The following is a 21,253-nucleotide window of genomic DNA, read 5'->3' as shown; positions in this document are numbered from 1 at the left end:
GCAGCCAGGTTTTAGTATGGTAGGAGGTAGACATTAAAATAGCAATCGTTGAATTGCCAGCAGTGTTATGCAGTGATGACTATAGAAAAAGAAGAATGGATCAGGTGAATATTCCAATGAAGAAATGTTGGATTCCTGGAAAGTAGTATCTAGTTCTGGCATAGTGGGACCTATATGTATCAAATGGGCTGAGCCTCAACAGAGTTGGGAGCAATATCTTAGCAGTCCAATTTGGTTGTTCTGTGAGACAGGGTTGGCATGGAGCATGGCAACCAGGATGTAGCAGTTAAATGGAAAAAAGCTGCAGAAAGCTTGCCCTGCCAAAGGAAGGGCATTATTAAATCGGAGAGGGTGCAGAAAGGAACTATGAGGATTGTGCTCCGACTGGAGGGTTTGAATTATAAGCAGAGGCTGGATAAGTTGGCACTTTTTTCACTGGAGTGTAGAAGGCCAAGGGGTAACATTATAGAGGTTTATAAAACCATGAGGAGCATGATAAAATGAATAAGGTCTTTTCCCTAGGGTTGGGGAGTTCAAAACTAGAGGGCATAATTTTAAGGTGAGAGGAGAAAGATTTTAAAGGGACCTGAGGGACAACTTTTTCACACAAAGCATATTTTGAATGTGGAATGAGCTATTGGAGAAAGTGGTAGATGCAGGTACAGTTACAATACTTAAAGGACTTTTAAGTACATGAATATAAAAGGTTTAGAATGATATGGGACAAATGCAGGCAAATTGGATTAGTTTAGATTGGAAAACTTGGTCAGCATGGACTATTTGGACTGAAGGATCTGTTTCCATGCTGGATAACTGTGTGGCTTTATGACAAAGGTGCCCAGGGATACTTGAGAATGAAAGACAGATAGCTAGCATGGAGGTGCAGCAGGTAATCAGGAAGGCTACCACAATGTTGGTCCTTATTTCAAAGGCGTTGGACTATAACAATAGAGAAGTCTTATTGCAACTGTACAAGGTGCTGATGACACCACATCTGGAATACTGTGAGCAGTTTTGGTCCCATTCTTTAAGGAAATATATTATTTCGTTGGAGGAAGTTCAGAGAAGGTTCGAGAGGATGACACCTGTTATGGAGGGATTGTTTTATGAGCAAATATTAAACAGGTTAGGACTCTACGCACAAAGTTTAGAAGAATGAGAGGTGGTCGCATTGAAACTTATGGGATTCTTAAGGGGCTTGACAGGGTAAATGCTGAGAGGATGCTTCTCTTCATGGGAGAGTCGAGGATCATTCAGCACCAATTTAAAACTGAGTTCCTTCTCTCAGAGAGTTGAGGGTCTTTGGATTTTCTTGCCACAGACATCTGAAGACATAGAATCCTTGTGTATGTTTAAGGCTGAGATAGATAGATTCTTAATCAGTAAAGGAGTCAAGGGTTACAGGTAAACATGGAAAAATGGACATGGGAAATGCTGGATCAGCCATGATCCTAGTAAATAGCAGAACACAATCGAGAGGGCAAATGATCTCCTCCTGTTCCTGTTTCTTATGGTTTTATTCTGGTCAGCAGAAAGGGAAAATAAAACAAACAAAGGATCTCGAGACATAGTGTCATAGAGTTGTACAGCATGGAATCAGACCCTTCGTTCCAAGTTGTCCATGCCAACCAAATATCCTAAATTACTCTAATCCCATTTGCCAGCATTTAGCCATATCCCATATCTCTTCCTATTCATGTACCTGTCCACATTGAAAAAAACAGCACATGAATAAGAGGTATTAGGTCAGACCAGAATAACAGAGAATGCAATAACTATTAAAGTAGGTTTAATCAGTTTACAGTGTAAGATAATTAAAATTTTTTTTTAAACAAATGGAAGAGGTTTGTCACAGGTGTTAAAAACCATGAAAGGTCTGTGCAGAGAAGCTGGGAGAAATTAATCCTATTGGTGCATGAAATGAAAGTCAAAGGGAACAGATTTAAAATCATTGGCTAAGGAAGCAATAATGATGTGAGGAAAGGTGCACTGGCTGAGATTGTGGTAGATACAGGATTTATTGAGGCTTTCAAATGAGCATTGGATCGTTATCTCAAAGGACTGTACTTGCAGACCTATAGGGAAAAGGCAGGCGTGTGGCACTAGACATATTGCTCCCACAAGAGCCACAAGACGTGCTGAATGCTCTCCTTCTCCATTGTAACTATTCTATGATTCTACATGCTGAAATCTAACTCATTTCTGAGTAAGTGTCAGTTGCATTGAGTTTCATAAAAGTTTCCGTTCTATGAGACCTGTCACTATGTCTTACAAAACCTGACTCATTAACTATCTCAATCCTATACTGTCCTTCCTCTCATTCAGGTGTTGCCATATTCTATCACTCATTGCACCTGGAACAATTTGTCGCTGCTGGGAAATCCTGCAATGGGCTATCTTTCCTGGCATTGGTACCACCTTTCAAAGGCTGTTGTGCATTTGGACAAACAGTGTCAGTCAAGAACTGTCCTGCACAATTCCTTGACAATCATCCTAGACATAGCAGACATGAGGGAATTGCTGCTCTGATTTGTGAGCAGGGATGTGGAGGTCTGGCTGGATGTGGTCATGTGGAGGAGAAATCTCCTCTCCCCCCAGGAATGGCAATGGGGGGCCACAATATCACACCATGTCTGCCTGGTCCGAGGATGCCTCCTGGGTCAGAGTAGTCTCATTTGGTCCAATGCACAGCTACATAAGAAGATCAAAGATCTTCTCCATTCTGCCAGTAGTAAGTGCCACCATCTTCTCTCTGATACCTCACATTCACTTCATCTCTGCTACTGTACCCACTTCCCAACAAGTCTGATCCTCTGTCACTCCCATTGTTGCCTGCTACATCTTCTCTCACTCACTATCACCCACCCTGATGCCGACACCACTAATCCTACATGCTCTCTGTGCTGCGAACTGGGGGTACCAAATTGGTTTCAACACCAGCATGGACTTGAGACAATTGAGCTGCAGTGTATTTTTCAGAGTCATAGAGTTTTCACAGAATGGAAGAAAGCCCATCTTGCCCATACCTGTCATTGAGCATCAATCTACCAAATGCCATTTTCCAGCCTTGAGTGCTATGATGTTTCAAGTGCTCATTTATATACTTCTTAAATGTCTTTGGGAATCCTGCATCTACCACCCTCTTAAGCAGATGGATTAAAACATTTCTCCTCAAGCCATCTCTAAATCTCTAAGGTGTAACAAAATGGAGGAGATGGAGCCCTTGTAGGAAGCGTGGTACCAGCATGGTGAGCATTTCATAAAGACTGGAATGTTTGAACTTTTAGCTTTTATTTCTTTAGTTTTTGACTTCACACCATTAAGCTCTGTAATGTTTAACATTTGAATTTATTTTGTTTTACGCTGTACTGAGAGTGATTGTAATATTTAACTTTTAACTTTGTTCCTTATTTCTTTTGATATTGTTCTTAACTTTTTGAACCTAGGTACCTGTATCTGAAATGATGTTGTGTGTGGTGACATTAAAAACATTTCATCGTACTTGAGTGCAATAAGTCTAAATCTAAAATCTAAACCTTCTGCTCCTTATCTCAAAACTGTGCCTCTTGGTTATTAATCCCTCTAGTCAAGGGCAAAGTGTCTCCCAACTGTGCCTCTCAGAAATTTGTACACGACAATCAGGTTGTCCCTCAGCCTTCTCTGCTCTAAAAAAAACTCCAGCCTATCCAGTTTCTGTTCATAGCTGAGATGTTCCAGGCAAGGGAACATCCTGGTGAATCTCCTCTGCACTTTCTCCAGTACGATCACATCCATCCTACTGTGTGGTGATCAGAACTGTACACAGTACTCCAGCTAATGTTATGTATAGCTCCATTCATAAACTTCTTGCGCTTGCATTAAATGCTTTGATAAGTAAAACAAAGTATCCCATATGCCTTAACCATCTTATCTACATGTCCCGCTGCCTTTAAGGGTCTATAGACATGTACAGTCCCTCTGATCTTCTGTACTTCTTAGTGTCCTATCATTCAAGGTATAATCCCTTTGCCTTGTTAGCCCTCTAAAAAGGTATCAAGTTACTCACTTCAGGATTAATTCCATTTGCCATTGTTCAACCAATCTGACCAACCCATATATATCATCTGGTAGTTTAAGGCTTTTCTCCTTGCTATTTGCAATACCACCAGTTTTTCATGTCACCTGTGAACTTATTGATCATACCTGCTACAACCATGTCTGGATCATTCATGTGTACAACAAACAGTAAGGAGAGCTGTGCTGAACCCTATCGTACACCAATGGACACAGGTTTCCAGTCACAAAAACATCCTGCCACTAAAATCATAGAATTACGGAACTTTACAGTACAGATGGAGACCATTCTACAACCCAATCTCCATAACGCTCTAAATTCAGCATCCGTGTCAGTCTCCCAGGCAGCACATTCCAAATCCTAACAACTCTCTGAATCAAGAAGTTTCTCCTCATCTTACTCATAGCTTTCTTGCTGACAATCTTGAAATTGTGATGCCTAGTTACTGAAATTCCAACCAGTGGAAACAGAATATCCTTCTTTACCCTGTCAATGTTGTTCATTATTTTGAACATGTCAATAAGGTCACCTCTTAATCTTCTCTGATTCAATGAGAATAAACCCAATTTCTCTCATCTTTCCTTGTATCTGAAATCCGTCATTCCTGGTATCATTCCAGGAAATCTCCATTGCACTCATTTCTGGTATCATTCCAGGATATCTCCATTGCACTCTCTCCAGGGATTTGATATCCATTTTTAAATAAGGCACCCAGACTGAACACAATACTCAAAAAGTTATCTGACGATCTGTCGAAGGCAGCATCAGTTCCTTGCTTTTACATTCTCTAGGATCCCAAGGATACTATAAGCCTGTTTCACCTTGCCAGCCTGCCATCAGAGAATCAGGCACATGAACCCCAAGGTCTTTCTGCTCCTGCACTCCGCCCAAAGGTGTACCATTGAGTCTGTATTGTTTTTCTAGTCTCTTCCACCAAAATGTATTACCTCACATTTCTCTGCATTGAAATTCATCTGCCAGGTGTCTGGCCATTTGTCTAACTTGTCAACATCTCTCTAAAGCCACTCAGTATCATCCTCAGTGTTCACTTTTCTCCTTGGCTTAGAATCATTTGCAGATTGAGAGATTTTGCCATCAACACCATCTCTAAATCATTTATATCAATCAGAAAAAGCAAGGGTCTGGGAATATCATTTTCAACTTGTCTCCAATCTGAGAAATGTCATCTTTACCTACCCTCATTTTCCTGTCCTTTAGCTAATTTATAATCCAATTTATAATATAAACATTTCTAATTTGTTAACCAATCTGTCATGTGGCACCATATCAAAAGGTTTCTGAAAATCTAAATACACAACATCCACAGCACTACTCTAGTCCACTTCGTGTATCACCTTGCGAATGGACTCAATTTAATTTGTTGGACATGACCTTGACAAAGCCATGTTGACTGACTAATATTCATTTATTTTTCTCTCAATGTATACTTATCTTATTGTGTATTTTGGCTTTCCTTAGTTTCCCCACTTTTGATGTCAATTTTCTAGGTTGAAAGTTTCCTGGGTTATCCTTTGTCCCTTTCTTAAACAATGGAGTCACATTCGTAAATTCCAACCCCCAGGACTAACCCTGCATTCAGACAGGCCTGGAAATCTTCTGTCAACAGCGATTTGCTCTATTACTTCTCTCAGCAAACTAGAATGAATCCATTGTAGGCCTGGCAACGTCTTGACCTGGAGAGCTGGCAGCAGTTTTTGCAACTTTTCTTCATCTAACATTACACTGCTCAGTTGTTCAACACCCACATATTCAAGTGGGCTATTAGCAAAACAATTTTGGATCCAATTTGCCAAAATGCTCTGGATCCCACGTGCTCTTAGATTCTTAATGAATCTGCAAGCAAAACCTTGTCAAAAGCTTTACTGAAGTCCTTGTAGACTAAATCTACTATTACTTAGTCACCTCCTTGAAAATACATTCAGTTTTGTTCAGCATTAATTTAATTGACTGATATTGCAAAGCAATGTTGTAATGAGCCCCATAGAGGCTGATAACTCAGATCTGAATTTCCCAACGAAAGAAAAAAATCACAAATATAATTTCATGTTTTATTGTACAAAACAAACTGAAATCAACTCAATAGGTTCTTCTGCAGAAATGACAGGTGGTGAAGGAGGAGTGCCTCCTTAACAGCCCCCTCAGGGCCATTGAAGGCTCTTCTCTACCCTTCATAATCTGTTCTACCTTGCCAGGTTCCACCCCACCTGCTGTCCCATGGGTTCTCAATCTGAGCACCCATTTCACCTTAGTGACCTCCTTCCTGACCTCCAAATAATTACAAACTTCCAATCTCTCACAAAACACCTCCTCACATCCAATGTATAAAACCAGCAATTAGCCTTTGTGGCTATCAATTCATTAACGTTGAATGGAGAAAATCTCTGATGTTGTTATTTCATGTTATTGCAGTCCATGTTACGATATTGTATTTATTGTATGTATTTTTAAGACAATTTAGCCCACAAACAATGTTGTGCCATTGATATAAAAATCTGAAGCTTTGCATAGAAACAATTGAACTTCATTTCTTTCAGTAAGTATGTTTTTAGGTTAGACATCAGTGCTAGGATCTCAAGCTTTGACATCAATAATTGAGGTCAAAGCATTTACTTGGGTTTGGTGCTGTGATTGGGCTTAATAAGAGATCAAAAAAGTGGAATAACCCGCAAAAAGTTGCATGAATGAGAACACCTTGATGTATTCCTCAAGTATCAATTGCACTGGAAAAGCTGATGGTCAGGAATAACAGAAAAATGAGTTCTGTCTTCAAGCTGTGAGGGTTTCTTGTGTCTGATGGAAGAGCTGATGCAATGCTGTACTCCAAAGAAACTTGATATTGATTTCAGATGAAATGTTGCGATATAGCTTGTGAAAAGCAGAAACCTGCCCAGATGCCCAACCAGGTGATCATTACGAAATTGATATTCTTCCAAGGTGGTTTTCTTAAGCCTCAATACTACTATATGAGTCTCTAAGAACCATTTCCCAAATTAAGTCTGAGACAAAAAATTAAATGGAACAGTAGGATATTGCAAAGTCAGGTTTCATCTAAATTTATCAACAGGAGAATGTGGGTTGTTTTTGACAGTTGCTGAAACTAGGAAGAAGGCATTGTGTCGAGGTAGAGGAATTGAGGGAATAACTGAATGATAAATATGGACTTGAGTGGACTTTTGGTGAAGTGACAGAAAAATCAGTTTCATGAAAAAAAAGTCATTTTTCAAGAACTTGAAAGTTTCCAAAAAGAACTGTTCGCAAGCTTTAGGGGAAAAAAAGTGGAATGGGTAAACGAATGATACAGGAGAGAGTAAATCCTGACTAAGAGGAAAAAAAGTAATCCCCGCACGAACAGAAAATCAACTGAGGACACAGTCCAGAATGAAGCCATCAGACTGAAGAGTCAAATAAGCAATGAGACAGCAAGAACTGCAGATGCTGGAGTCAGTCAATACAGTGTGGAGCTGGAGGAACACAACAGGACAGGCAGCATCACAGCAGTAGGAAAGTCAACGTTTTGGGTTTAATCCTTTATCAGGATGCTGGGTGTAAACCCGAAACATTAACTTTCCCTGTCCTCTGATGTTTCCTGTTCTGCTGAGTTCCTCTAGCTCCACACTGCATTGAGTCAAATAAGCAATATGGGGGAATGAATTTATAATGGTGTAGTGACTTCCTCCTAATGATCTGATGGAAACTCAGATTCTTCCACATTTGCAAATAGATATTTAGTCTGCTGTGTTCAAATGAGAAAGTACAACTGCCTTTAAAGACAGTTTTGTTTTATTGAATTGTTAAGTTAGGCAGTAATACACAAAAATAATGTGAAAAAAATGCAGAAGGATTGGTGAAGTTAAGACAGTTCAGTATACTTTGCTACAGTATATACACACTTGCAATCCCCATGCAGATTACCTAAAGGCCCTGAGCATCTTCCTGTCCCCCAGGCCTGACCAGTCCCCCTCCACTGACACACTTATTCCCATAGCTCATCCTCACGCTCAACAACTTTGCTTTCAATTCCTCCCACTTCCTACAGACAAAGGGGGTGGCCATGGGTACCCACATGGGCCCAAGCTATGCCTGCCTCTTTGTCGGATATGTGGAACAATTTCTCTTCCAAAGCTACACTGGCCCCATCCCCCCACCTCTTCCTTTGTTACATCAATGACTGTATCGGCTCCGGCCCCTAAAAACTGACCCCGTCCCATCCCAGGCCCTTAGAAGACCTTCCACATCAAACAGATATTCACCTGCACATCTGCTAAAGTGGTATACTGTGTCCACTGTTCCCGTGGTGGCCTCCTCTATATCGGGGAAACCACGTGGAAGATTAGAGACCACTTTGTGGAACACCTGTGCTCAGTTCGCGACAAATGACTGCACTTCCCAGTCGCAAACCACTTCAACTCCTCCTCCCACTCCTTGGACAACATGTCCATCCTGGGCCTCCTGCAGTGCCACAACGATGCCACCCGAAGGTTGCAGGAACAGCGCCTCATATTTCGTTTGGGAAACCTGCGGCCCAATGGTATCAATGTGGACTTCACAAGCTTCAAAATCTCCCCTCCCCCTAAGCATCCCAAAACCAGCCCAGCTCGTCCCCACCTCCCTAACCTGTCTTTTCTCCCACCTATCCCCTCCTCCCACTTCAACCCCACCCCTCCTCCTACCCACCAGCCTCATCCTCACCTCCTTGACTTACCCATCTTCCCTGGGCTGACCAACCCCCACCCTAATTACCCACCTACACTCACCTTTACCAGCCCCATATTATTAAGGTGAGAGGAGAAAGATTTAAAAAGGACACGAGGAGCAACTTTTTTAGCACAGGGTGTGGTTTGAATGTGGAATGAGCTGCCGGAGAAAGTGATAGATGCAGGTACAGTTACAACATTTAAAAGACATTTGGATAAGTTCATGAATAGGAAATGTTTGGAGGGACATGGTCCAAGCGCAGGCAGGTGGGGCTAGTTTAGTTTGGGAACATAGTTGGCATGGACTGGTTGAAATGAAAGATCTGTTTCTGTGCTGTATGAATCTAAGTAGGGAAGAAAGTCTTGCAATTATACAGCACCTTTCACAACCTCAGATTGCTGCAGAGCACTTCACAGTTCATAAAGTACTTTTGAAGTGTAGTTACTGTTGTAATTCATGAACCATAGAAGCCAATCTGTGCTTAGCAAGCTCACACACAGTAATGTGGTAATGATCTGATCTGACTTTACTGATGTTGATTAAAGGATAAACCTTTGGCAGGGCATTGCATATAACACCAATGGTCCTCTTCATAGCTGTGTCATGGAAAGCGAGGACTCGGTTTAAAATTTTATCCAACATGGTGGCACCTCCAGTGGTCCCTTAGTATTGCACTGTGCTGGAGTCAGCTTTGAATGCATATTCTCCCAACTCAGAGGCTAGAATGCAAATGACAGAGCCGTGTCTAATGCAGTGAAGCGATACATTTTCCTTCAGTTGCCCAGGGCATCAAAATTTATAGCATGTTAATTGCTGTCCAGTATTTGATGAGTGATTTCAACATTGTCTAGTTATCAAACCCAGGACTCATGTGGCTAAGTTCTAAGAATTGGGTTGTGCTTTTGCTCATTTAGTATGTGTAGTATGTCAACTAATATATTTTTCTTAGATCAGTGGAATAAAATACTAAAATCGATTATAAAAGCAAAACAGGTTATAAAAAGATTCTAAGTGGAACTGGCCGAGTGAATAGGAAAAATTCCTCCGAGCTCCATTCCCTTCCCATGCATTAAATAAAATGGCCCATTTCAAGGACATTTCACACGTTATAACCTTGAAAGAAATTCAATGGAAAGTGAGATGTATTAACTTGCAAATTTGGTAGAAGATCCTAAATGAGAGACTCAACTATTAGATACATGTGGGTGTGCAAATATAGCATGTAGTAGTTTGCATGTGCACCTTTTCACAGGGTCAGGTCAGCTCGCTCAGTTGGTGTGGTCCTTAGTAATGGTGACTGTGCTCATTCATTCTCCTTACCATCTGAGGTAATTCTTGGTGTCTATCTCTTCTGCTAATAATTGTGAAAATGTAGCATCAATGAAAGACAAGAAGAGATGTATGGGTATGACATGATTTAACATGTAAATCCACATGAATTACCAGCTGGGATTGAGAATGACGTGGATGGTCTTAATTAACTTTGTAAGTAATAATCACTTCAGCTTCATTTTTGTTTATTATTATTCAAGAAAATAGTCAGATTGAAAAGAAAATTATTTAAACTGCCCAAACATGCTCAGATACCAATGCAACAGTCAGAAAATGCAATGTGGCTGAACCAACAGTAACCCTGAGATCTTATTTGGAAATTGAATGTCAGGATGACCCTTACCATACCGAGAAAGATAAAGCAATGACGTTTAGTCAAGGATGGGAATGAATCACAGGCTTCAGAGGTGGGGTAGGAATGCACTCAGAAAGATAGGGAGTGGTGAGACTGGGGTAACAGGCATCTTGCCACTTTTGGAATGTGTGAAAAACGTGTTTGTTAAAAACAGACCATTTCTAAATTTGAGAAATGTACTGTCTATGTGACTTAAAATGTATAAATATCTGATGAATCCTCGTTGAGTTAGAATGTTACATTAGCTCAACAAACAATTGTTGACATCAACCTGGTGGCTCCAGAGATTATTTCGGTAAAATAAATTTACCACAATACCAGGATTAGCGACAATCAGGCTAATCAAATGCTACAGGAAGACAGCACAAGTTTGGTATGGTATCAAGCTTCTGATGTAGTTGAATTCAGTTTTTTTCCTAATTATTGATCCTCGGTAGCTTTGCTTAATGAAACTATGATTCGCAACATGGTTCTGCAATTTAGCCAGTGGAAGCTTTTCTTCAGCAAATTTGTCCCTTTAGAGTGATTGCTCAATGTATCCTTTTAGGAAATAAATGGGAAGTGTAGCCCATACTGCCTGGACGGCAGTTTAACAGTTTGGGTGGATGATGTGTCATGACTTACCAGCCATTGTGCCAGAAGCAAAATTTCATTAATTGTATCAAAATAGGCACAAATGTGGAATATAACGTTTGAGGGGATTTCCTGTAGATCAGTAGCTATTTGTAATTCCTTTGATCCTGGCCTTTCAGGGCACGTAGTTTAGCAATGCCAGGTTTGGATTCATGACCTGGCAATGTCAGTTCAAACCCAACAATAGCAATTAGACAACTTCAGTTTCTAGATGGAAATGTAAACTCTGAGGATGTTGTGAAGACGTATGGATGGATTAAATGAATGGGCAACAAGATAGCAGGTAGAGTAAAATGTGGTGATATGTGCAGTTGTAGTAGGAACTGCAGATGCTGGAGAATCTTAGATAACAAGGCGTAGAGCTGGATGAACACAGCAGGCCAAGCAGCATCAGAGTAGCAGATTTCTGAAGAAGGGTCTAGGCCCAAAATGTCAGCTTTCCTGCACCCCTAATGCTGCTTGGCCTGCTGTGTTTATCCAGCACTACACCTTGTTATCGCTGATATGTGCAGTTATTCACTTTGATGGTAAGAATAGAAGAGTAGGAATTTTGTCTCGAAGGCATGCAAACTTCTAAATGTTAATGTCCATAAAGTCTTGGACGCAGTCATGTAAGGTACTTTAATGTTATCAAGAAACTTGGAAAACAAGAAAAAAAGTTTTTGCTACATTGGTAGAGGACAGATTGCATCTGGAGTACAATGTGGAGTTTTAGTTTCTGTATAAGGAAGGATATACTTGCATTGGGTTCCGATTGAAGCTAAAAAGCTGAGTAAATTGGCCAATAAAAAGCATTGAAAAATGAAAGATTATTTTGAAATGTACTGAACGTGAAAAGGTTTTGGCGTGCTGAAAACTGAGAGGTTGTTTCCCTGGTTGGGAAATCTAAAACATGGCATGGTGGCTCAATGGTTAGCATTGCTGCCTCGTAGCGCCAGGGGCCCAGGTTCAATTTCATCCTCGGACAACTGTTTGGAATTTGCACTTTATCCCTGCATCTGCATGAGTTTCCACAGGGTGCTCTGGTTTCCTCCCACAGTCCAATGATGTGCAGGTCAGGTGGACTGGCTGTGCTAAATTGTCCATAGCATTCAGAGGTGTGTACGTTAGGTGGAATAGACAGGGAAAATGCAGGCTTACAGGGAAAAGGTGGGGGATAGGTCTGGGTAAGATGTTCTTTGGAGGGATGGTGTGGACTTGTTGGGCCAAATGGCCTGTTTCCACACTGTAGAGATTCTATGATTCACAAGGGGGTGAAGCATCATGATAAGGAGTTGATCATTGGACTGAAATGAGGAGAAATGTTTTCACTCAAAGGCTTGTGAATCTTTAGAATTCCCTCTCTCAGCACTGATCTTTTTTTCTTTCCTTGTACATTTATAAGACACTGTAATATTTTAAACACAACTGATACATTTAAGACATGAGATTCAGATAACAGACATTGCTACAAAAAAGAGAAAATGGAGGATTTGAAGCATGTTAAAGTTCAAAGCCCGTATTGTTTAATTCTAGCAAGATAATATCAAACTGTAGGTATAACAACATGAACAACTGTTTAATCTTCAAGGTTAGCTCAGCTATCTTGCACGAATAATAAGGCTAAATGCAACTAAGAAGCTTTCAGATTTCAAAATCATAATGAGTTGCATGTTTGCGATAAAGCAGCACAATTAAAGATGTACAAATTCTCCTTGAAAGTCAAGGTGAAAAAAATCTAAAGTCCGAAGACAATGGCAGCACACTGCAATTGTGCATTAAACACATGACAGCACAATAAATATCAGTTCTCAATAAATAATTTGAAAAGTCTCAGATATTCAGAATAAGACCTGATCAGTAGGAAATGCAGTGAGGAGACAAAAGAAATGCAGACTTCAATATGCTGGGAAGGAAATAGAGATTAATGGAGAGTTGGGATAGAGCTGTAACTTAGTCTCAAGGCTCAGAAAAAATCATAAACCACAGGGGTGAAGCCTGTATGCTTTTCTACTGCCATTTGAACTGTAGTTTCATTAGCCTGTGGCAGTGTATGAAGCATTTTTAGACATTTTGTGCAAATGTGGGATTCAGTATTCAATGTGTTTGAAATGTGATGATGCTTTCAAAAAATGTGGATGTTTATGGTGTCAATATAAAAGGTTTAAACCGATTTTATCAAGATTTGTCTTCCCCTATTTCTTTTATCAGCAGAGTTGAAATGGGTTGCAATTTGGATTTTTAAAACACTTTATATATATTCTGGTAGAATAAAATATGTCAGCAATATTGCGTTAAGAAATCGACTAGAACAGAAACTCAGCAGAAAGAATATTACAATCAGGCCAAGTTGACAAAGATCTTCTGATTCAAATGCTCAAATGTCTAATTGGACACATTTTCACGGTAGTTACTGTTTCTTGTCAAGTCCGCAGTTAGAGTTAACAACCATAATTTTGGTTATTTCCAGCATTTGCAGATAAGACTGAATATATTAGTAAAATGTACATATTCTCTGAACACAATTGCTCGACATTAAAAAGAAAGACAAGTTTTACTTTATATCAGACAAGTGATAATACACTATTATAGCAAAAGATGGTGCATTCCATAAACATATGACTTTAGATAATAGCAGTTTACCATTGTCTGACAAACATCAGAAGTCTGTAAACTTTTCAAGGTGACTTCGTAAATTGAGTTTTCAACTCTAAGGCAGGAATAACTGAGCAAAGGAGTCATATTCCCAGCAAGAAGCATCACGTACCCATCATTGTAACCATCGTCATGCCGAGCAGAAGCAAAAACGTCCATCTCAATTAGGTTGTCCTGAAAAGTCTCTAGGAATGTCTGCTTTGCTACATTTCTACATTCAGATGGAAATATGAATGAAGCCAATGAGCTGCATATGTATAAAATAGTGAATGGAGACAGCAAAAATCAAAATCAGCAAAATGACCGACAAATTAAAATCAGACATCAGTGTAATGATAGGAATATTAGTGGCAGAGAAACTACTGATGTCCTTTTTAAAACATGTTTTCAGATCAGTCATTTAGTAGGTTTAAGGTATTATGTAAAATGGTTCAGATAAAATTACTTCACATGAATGAACCCTAAAGACTAAACCTAGCATCATTGGCCTGGAGTCTCTGCATGTTTTCTGTCCAAATAAATACAATCTGGGTAGAATCCACTGAAGTGTGTAAAAACAAATGCTGAATTTAAAACATCAGTGAATTATGCTCATCATCATTTATGCTTAGTGCCATCTTTTGTGCATGTTCACATGTCAATATGCACAGAGCAGTCCCTAACTTAAAACTCTTCCATGTATCCAGATCAGTATGGTAGATTTCCTCTCATTGGACTTTTCTGGGATGCTTATCACACCTTGACTGGAGTTTTGGGTGCACAGGTACCTGTGGTCAATCTGTTGTTAATGGCTTGCAGTCAATTGGAAGTTTCACTCAGGTCAGTTTCTGATGCTGGTGAAACATTTATCTTAAATTCAGTATAGATGTGTTCAAATGTCATCAATTGATTGGATGTTGCCACACAAGACTAGCGACCAGCGGCCAATTGACTAGCCTGGTGTTTGAGAAAAAATTACTTGAACACCTTTTCAGTTTAACTGACCAGTTATTGGTCATAATTGATATGGTAATTTACTTTAGTGATCCATGGGAGATTTTTGGCCTGGGCTGCTCAACTCAGTTTGCAAGGAAATTTGTGCATAGCTTCATCTTCATAAAACTGGTGCAGCGTTCAGCACATTGTTTGGGTATTGTCAGGATTGCACGCCTGCAAGAAACTCCAGGCCATTGTTTAAACAGAAAGCATCGCTTCAAAACATTGTAATGGTGCTTTTTGTTAACTATTTACATGGATTTTCAAAGATATGGTGCAGAGATATTCTACAATTTTACATTTACAAATCTTAAGTGTCAGGTTTTCTACAGTACTGACATTAAACAGCCACAGCAGCTTAGCCACAGTATTATATTAGCGAGGCAAGAAGCCTACCTGGTCTCCAGGGGGATGTTACTATTGAGTAACCAGTTGTCCTGCATATGGGCAGGCTCCTGTATGCTGGGAGGTGGTTCCGGAGGTGGTGGAAGGTCAGCTGGACTGGGACTGGGATTACTGCGTGTGGTGAAGTTCCCCCTGTTCAATGAGTTAGCCGAAGAGGCATGAGGATGGTTTAGAGTATGGGTATGCGTCATTGCAGGGGGAGGTGTTCTGAGCATTGAATGGTTCTGAGAAGGATTGGCCAAATGATCTGAAAGAAACAAAATTTGACATATTAGAGCTATCCTTACTGAAATAATCATCTGGTAGTTTGCTGACACTTTTATCATAGAATCATAGAACCCCAGAACCCCTACATTGTGGAAACAGGTTCTTTGGCCCAACAAGTCCCCACTGACCCTCACAGCATCCCACTCAGACCCATCCCCCATAAGCCACTTAATCTACACATCCCTGAACATTATGGGGAATTTAGAATGGCCAACACACCTACCCTGCACATCTTTAGACTGTGGGAGGAAACTGGAGCACCTGAAGGAAACCACGGAGACACACGGAGAATGTGCAAACTCCACGTAGACAGGAGCCCAAGGGTGGAATTGAACCCAGGTCCCTGGAGCTGTGAGGCTGCAGTGCTAACCACTGAGCCACCATGCCGCTCCCTTGTAAAGGTTTTGGGTGTGAATGCCAAGCGTGGATGTTGTGTTCTTTTTGTTTGGCATAGGTTAGAATTATCAAAATTGTAGCTCAATACAAGAAAATTAACTGTCAGAAATAAACCCACTACTAATACATCTTATCAACTTATCAACAGATGTATATTTCACCAACTTCTAAATACTGATTTCCTTCTAGTTCTTAAAATGCAGCAAATGGCAAGTGCATGTTATTAAGCGGTTTATAGAGATACAACAATCATGGCTACTGAAGACTGAGGAAGGGTCACAGGACCTGAAACACTAACTCTGTTTTCTCCTTCAGGGATGCTGCCAGACCAGCTGAGCTTTTCCAGCCACTTTGTTTTTAATCATGGCTACTTCTCTTACAGCATAGGCTAAATGAACTGAAACGTATTTTCCTCGAGGCAGACCACAAAGCACTGGGACCATATTTGAAGTCCAGGCAGATTTCAGGTGCTTGGCTGAAGTGGCAAGTCATAAACTCACTCAGAACTCCAGGTTTTAGGTCCTTGCTACATTTGGGCTCATTTAGTTCCTCCAGGTCAACTCTCCATATGGAATTGGTGCAATTTCAATTAAAAGTGATAGAAAACTATGCAACCCTGAGTCTACCTGTTTACATCAAATGGTCTCACAAAGAATTCTAAGAGTCATAGTAGTTTAAGCATCTTCTGGACCTTGCTCCTCTTCTCGTTGCTTTCATCTAGCAGGAAGTACAGAGTGACTTCCCATTTAAAAATGCCATTTCTTGCAAAGAAACCATCAGAAAAAAATAAATTGGCTTTGGATCAGTGTCCTTGTTGTCTTCCTGTAAGTATAAATTATAATTTGAAACAGTGCGTAGCATCTTGCCAATGTGTAAGTCCCCTAGGCGATATTAAATGCCCATAAGCCAGTTTGTTTGCTTGGGTTTAAAACAGGCCTGTCCATTTCTATATAGGCCATTATTGGCTGCATTAAAAAGGCACCAAGGTTGATTCCATTAACAAGTACTAATCGAGTTTAAGATATTTCGTACTGTTGTTGCTAAACAAATGATACATTTTTTTCATAATTCTTGTCATATAACAGCCAATAACTACCTATTAATAGGACAGCTGCACATGAAATATTTTCTAATATCAGTTACAGTTATTACACAGCATCACCTATTTACTGTCCAATTTTGAATTCATGTAAAAAGAGTAAATGCAATTACTGAATTCTGAAATGTAGAATAAAATATGGGGCATGACTTTCTCGTGTAAGTCGTTTGCACATCTTTCTGATGGTTTGTTAAATCAGGCTCTGCCTCTCAAGTAGATGCAAAAGATGTCAGGATACAATTTTGAAGAAGAGCAGGGATATTACCATGTATCTATCTCATACTCAGCACAACTTAAATGAGGGTTTTCTGATCATTAAATGGAAACAAAGTGCTGTGAATGCTGGTGATCTGAAATAAAAACAAACAGCATCTGTGAAGTGAGAAACAGAATCAAATTTTCAAGTCCAATTCCACTCTTCTTTAGTGGTAGAAGATGTCAGTACCGATTTCAGCTAGTTGAACCCCACTGTACTGAACAGGTACATGGCACAGTTACAATGCCATCTATAGAACAGTACAGATGTTGCAACCATCAATTTCAACAATTGCTTGGTATATGAATATTTAAAAACATGATTGCTTGAAATTCTTCTGATGATCTTGTGTCATATGTTATTTGTGTCTCTCTTGCACACAGATTAATTACTTATTTATCTCGTTAACTTGCTGGTATGTTTTCTCTGATCAAATAGTTGTGTTGGTATTGAAGTGTTTTACAAGGTGAAAATTCTGACAGGTTAACTGCTAAAGACTGCTTTCCGCTCAATCCTCTCTGATGCTGTCATAAGGAATTGGGTGAGGTAAGGCTGGATAGCCCTGGATCTTACAGAGTATGGATCTACCATCTAGGTTTCCTGAAAGTCTTTGTAACAATGTCTAGCTTATCAATGTAATTATACCCAGTTGCCAGCATGCGATAAATCACATTTTGTTTAATAGCCTCTTTTCATTACACTACTGTTTGGTTTTCCTCTACCATGCAAGACAAACGATGATACACTGTAGATCCAAAGGTAAAAGGAGGAAGGTGACAACAAATCTATCATGTGGTGACAAAGAGCCAGCTAGCTCAAACAACTTGCAATTCAACCCTTTGTTATGGAATATATCGAATATCGCCAGGAATAAAATATATAGTTGTTTGTGAAACATTTCATTTTATGAAAATTAAATTAAAAATCATTGTTTTCTCTTAGATAATATAATTTCAAATTAATTCTAATTTCCTCAAAGCAGCGTATTAACATGATATCTAAGTTACAATGCAACATTGAAAATATGGCTTGTCTGAAGAAGGGTCAGTGGACTGAAATGTTAACTCTACTTTCTCTTCACAGGTTTCTCCAGAAATTTCTGTTTTTGTTTCAGACCTTCAGAATTTGCAGTTCTTTGTTTTTACTTTATGCTTTTGAACTGTGATTAGTTGTAAAGTAAGAAGAGCTGAATGACCAATCAAAAGTAAAGTCATGGGATTATGTTTTTATCCCCCAGACTAATGTAAACATAGACATACATGCAAAGCAGGAACAGGAGCGGACCATTGATCCCTTCAGTAAGATCACGGCCGATCATTCTATTCAGTCCTCTGTTCCCACTTTCTCCCAACACCCTTTTGATCCCTTTAGCCCAAGAACTAAACTTATCTCCTCAAAAACAAAGCACATTTTCTCAATCCCATTTACCTGTTGCACATTCTAGCTTGCGCAAACTACTTTAGACCAGGAATTATCCTTGAAAAGAAAGACGATGTATATACGTACACATATCCCTTTCAGTTGCACACCACACAGGTAACTACTTACTCCTATTTGTAAATTCAGGCTAACAAATTTTAATGCCTTTGAAGTAAAATCTTTTACTCAAATGACACAGTTCTGTATTTCTAGCTTAACTTAATTTTTCAACAGCATTATTTTGGAATTAAGTTCTGTAATTTATGTACTTTGCCACATCTTGCAATAATATTTTGTAACTTCCGTTTAAACATACTTCAGTATAGTGTTGAAGCTGGGGTCTTGCTCATGTAATTTCTAATTACTTTGGAGAACAAAAGATGCCAGAGTGGTCCTTTGAAAGTGACCTTAGTTAACTTATTTCAGGCACCAACAGTTATTATGGAGTCACACATGTTGTTTTAAATAAAATATATTCATAAAGTCTGATATTTTCCAAATACACATAGATGTATCAGTTGGAACATGTGGGATGATGTTAATCACTAGGATATTGCAGTGCATATGCTCAAACAAGCACACAAATTACTCCAGTAGTGCCCTATTATCTAGTCGAGATGTATATTGTCAAGGAGCTGTAATAGTAAGATGTCCATTACTTTTAATGACACCAGACAGGAATTGGGCACATGTACCAAGTCAATTTCTGATTGATCACATGCTGTTCATGCATGGGCAAGCCAATTGGTGTACAGGATGCTTCTGATAATGAGCAGGGGTTAGTGGCTAGCAGAGGGTAATAGTCCATAACTTTTAGCAGTTCAGCATGCAGTAAGAAAACCAAAAAGAGAAGGATAGCTTCAGTCTAACAGAACAAAATAAGAGACATACATTCAGTCAGCCAGAAGCATGAGCTGGTATTTGACTCTGAATCAACTAAATCCACTAAATTCATGAAGTATCATTCTTTTCTATTTGCTTTGATAGACAATAATACTGACAATGTAAAAACTCTGCGGAGATTGTGAAACATAGTTGGACCAGAATCATCTTGTAATTCGTCAGACCATTGTATTGGCTATCTCAATGCAGCCTATAATAGTAATAAAACTTAAGTATTACAATGAAATTTAATGGGAACCCCAAAATTTCCATTAGACTTCATTGAAAACGGTTTCACATTAATCCGCATTCATGGCATGTAAATGCATAACAAGTCTGAATCTGGCAGGAATGCTCGACATGCTGTAAACACTGTGCACAGCTTCACTGTTTCATCTCAACCTGCTGCTGGGAAATCAAAAATTCAGACCCTGCTTAAGTAGCTCCACACTTCATACTTCCCACTGTGAGTTTCATAAACTTCCTCTTGCTCTTCTCTCCTCTTTCTTTCACTATCTTCCACTTCCTTCTTTAGGTCCAGTTATCCCAACATCTTGTATCTTGCTTGATTTGAATATTAAGCTTGCACTTGACTTGGTATGCAGCACACTGAAGTACACAAGCTTATAATGAATTAATTTCAGCAAACCAAGGACCCTCGTCATGCATTTGAGTTTAGTAGCTGGATTATTGTCGTCCAATGGTTGGCTTATTTATAGATAGAAAAATAAATATTAAATCGTAGCTGAAGCTATTAATTAATGAGAGGTATGAATGAAGTGTAGACAAATGAAGCATATGAAAAGGAAACAGTAGATATACATTTGTATGCTGATTACTGTTTAGCAAATATAGAATTTACTATCCTTTCTCAAAAAGGCATTCCTGCTTTGATCTTCTCAATAAATGAAACAGAAGCCCAGTCCATAAGTAAACTTACTTAACAATTGGCAGCTAACTGATCCACCTTTTCTGAGACCTTTTCTGCCTCTCCCTATTAAACTTCAGAATGTTTCCTAATTTAACCAAGTCTGCTTCAGGCATATCTTCAAAACTGTTTTCAATACATGTAAACTAAATATATTTAAGATATATAGTAAAATGTGAGGCTGGATGAACACAGCAGGCCAAGCAGCATCTCAGGAGCACAAAAGCTGACGTTTCGGGCCTGGACCCTTCATCAGAGAGGGGGATGGGGGGAGGGAACTGGAATAAATAGGGAGAGAGGGGGAGGCGGACCGAAGATGGAGAGTAAAGAAGATAGGTGGAGAGGGTGTAGGTGGGGAGGTAGGGAGGGGATAGGTCAGTCCAGGGAAGACGGACAGGTCAAGGAGGTGGGATGAGGTTAGTAGGTAGCTGGGGGTGCGGCTTGGGGTGGGAGGAAGGGATGGGTGAGAGGAAGAACCGGTTAGGGAGGCAGAGACAGGTTGGACTGGTTTTGGGATGCAGTGGGTGGGGGGGAAGAGCTGGGCTGGTTGTGTGGTGCAGTGGGGGGAGGGGATGAACTGGGCTGGTTTAGGGATGCAGTGGGGGAAGGGGAGATTTTGAAACTGGTGAAGTCCACATTGATACCATATGGCTGCAGGGTTCCCCCCCACCCACTGCATCCCAAAACCAGTCCAACCTGTCTCTGCCTCCCTAACCGGTTCTTCCTCTCACCCATCCCTTCCTCCCACCCCAAGCCGCACCCCCAGCTACCTACTAACCTCATCCCACCTCCTTGACCTGTCCGTCTTCCCTGGACTGACCTATCCCCTCCCTACCTCCCCACCTACACCCTCTCCACCTATCTTCTTTACTCTCCATCTTCGGTCCGCCTCCCCCTCTCTC

General features: G+C 40.0%; 1 protein-coding gene across 7 annotated transcripts in view; it reads right to left on the bottom strand.

The window, feature by feature from the left end:
- Positions 1-21,253, bottom strand: part of tenm4 (teneurin transmembrane protein 4) — a 973,741-nt gene that overhangs the window by 221,809 nt on the left and 730,679 nt on the right. For all 7 annotated transcript variants that reach the window (XM_048532769.2, XM_048532768.2, XM_048532771.2 and 4 more), the window contains exons 5-6: positions 15,096-15,351; positions 13,837-13,935 (exon numbers count right to left, since the gene is read on the bottom strand). In XM_048532769.2, the coding sequence (XP_048388726.2) occupies positions 13,837-13,935; positions 15,096-15,351 (355 nt within the window). The remainder of the gene's footprint in view (positions 1-13,836; positions 13,936-15,095; positions 15,352-21,253) is intronic.

This window comes from Stegostoma tigrinum, chromosome 6 (genome assembly GCF_030684315.1).
Source record: "Stegostoma tigrinum isolate sSteTig4 chromosome 6, sSteTig4.hap1, whole genome shotgun sequence".
NCBI lineage: Eukaryota > Metazoa > Chordata > Chondrichthyes > Orectolobiformes > Stegostomatidae > Stegostoma > Stegostoma tigrinum.
This window is presented reverse-complemented; position numbering and strand designations above follow the sequence as displayed.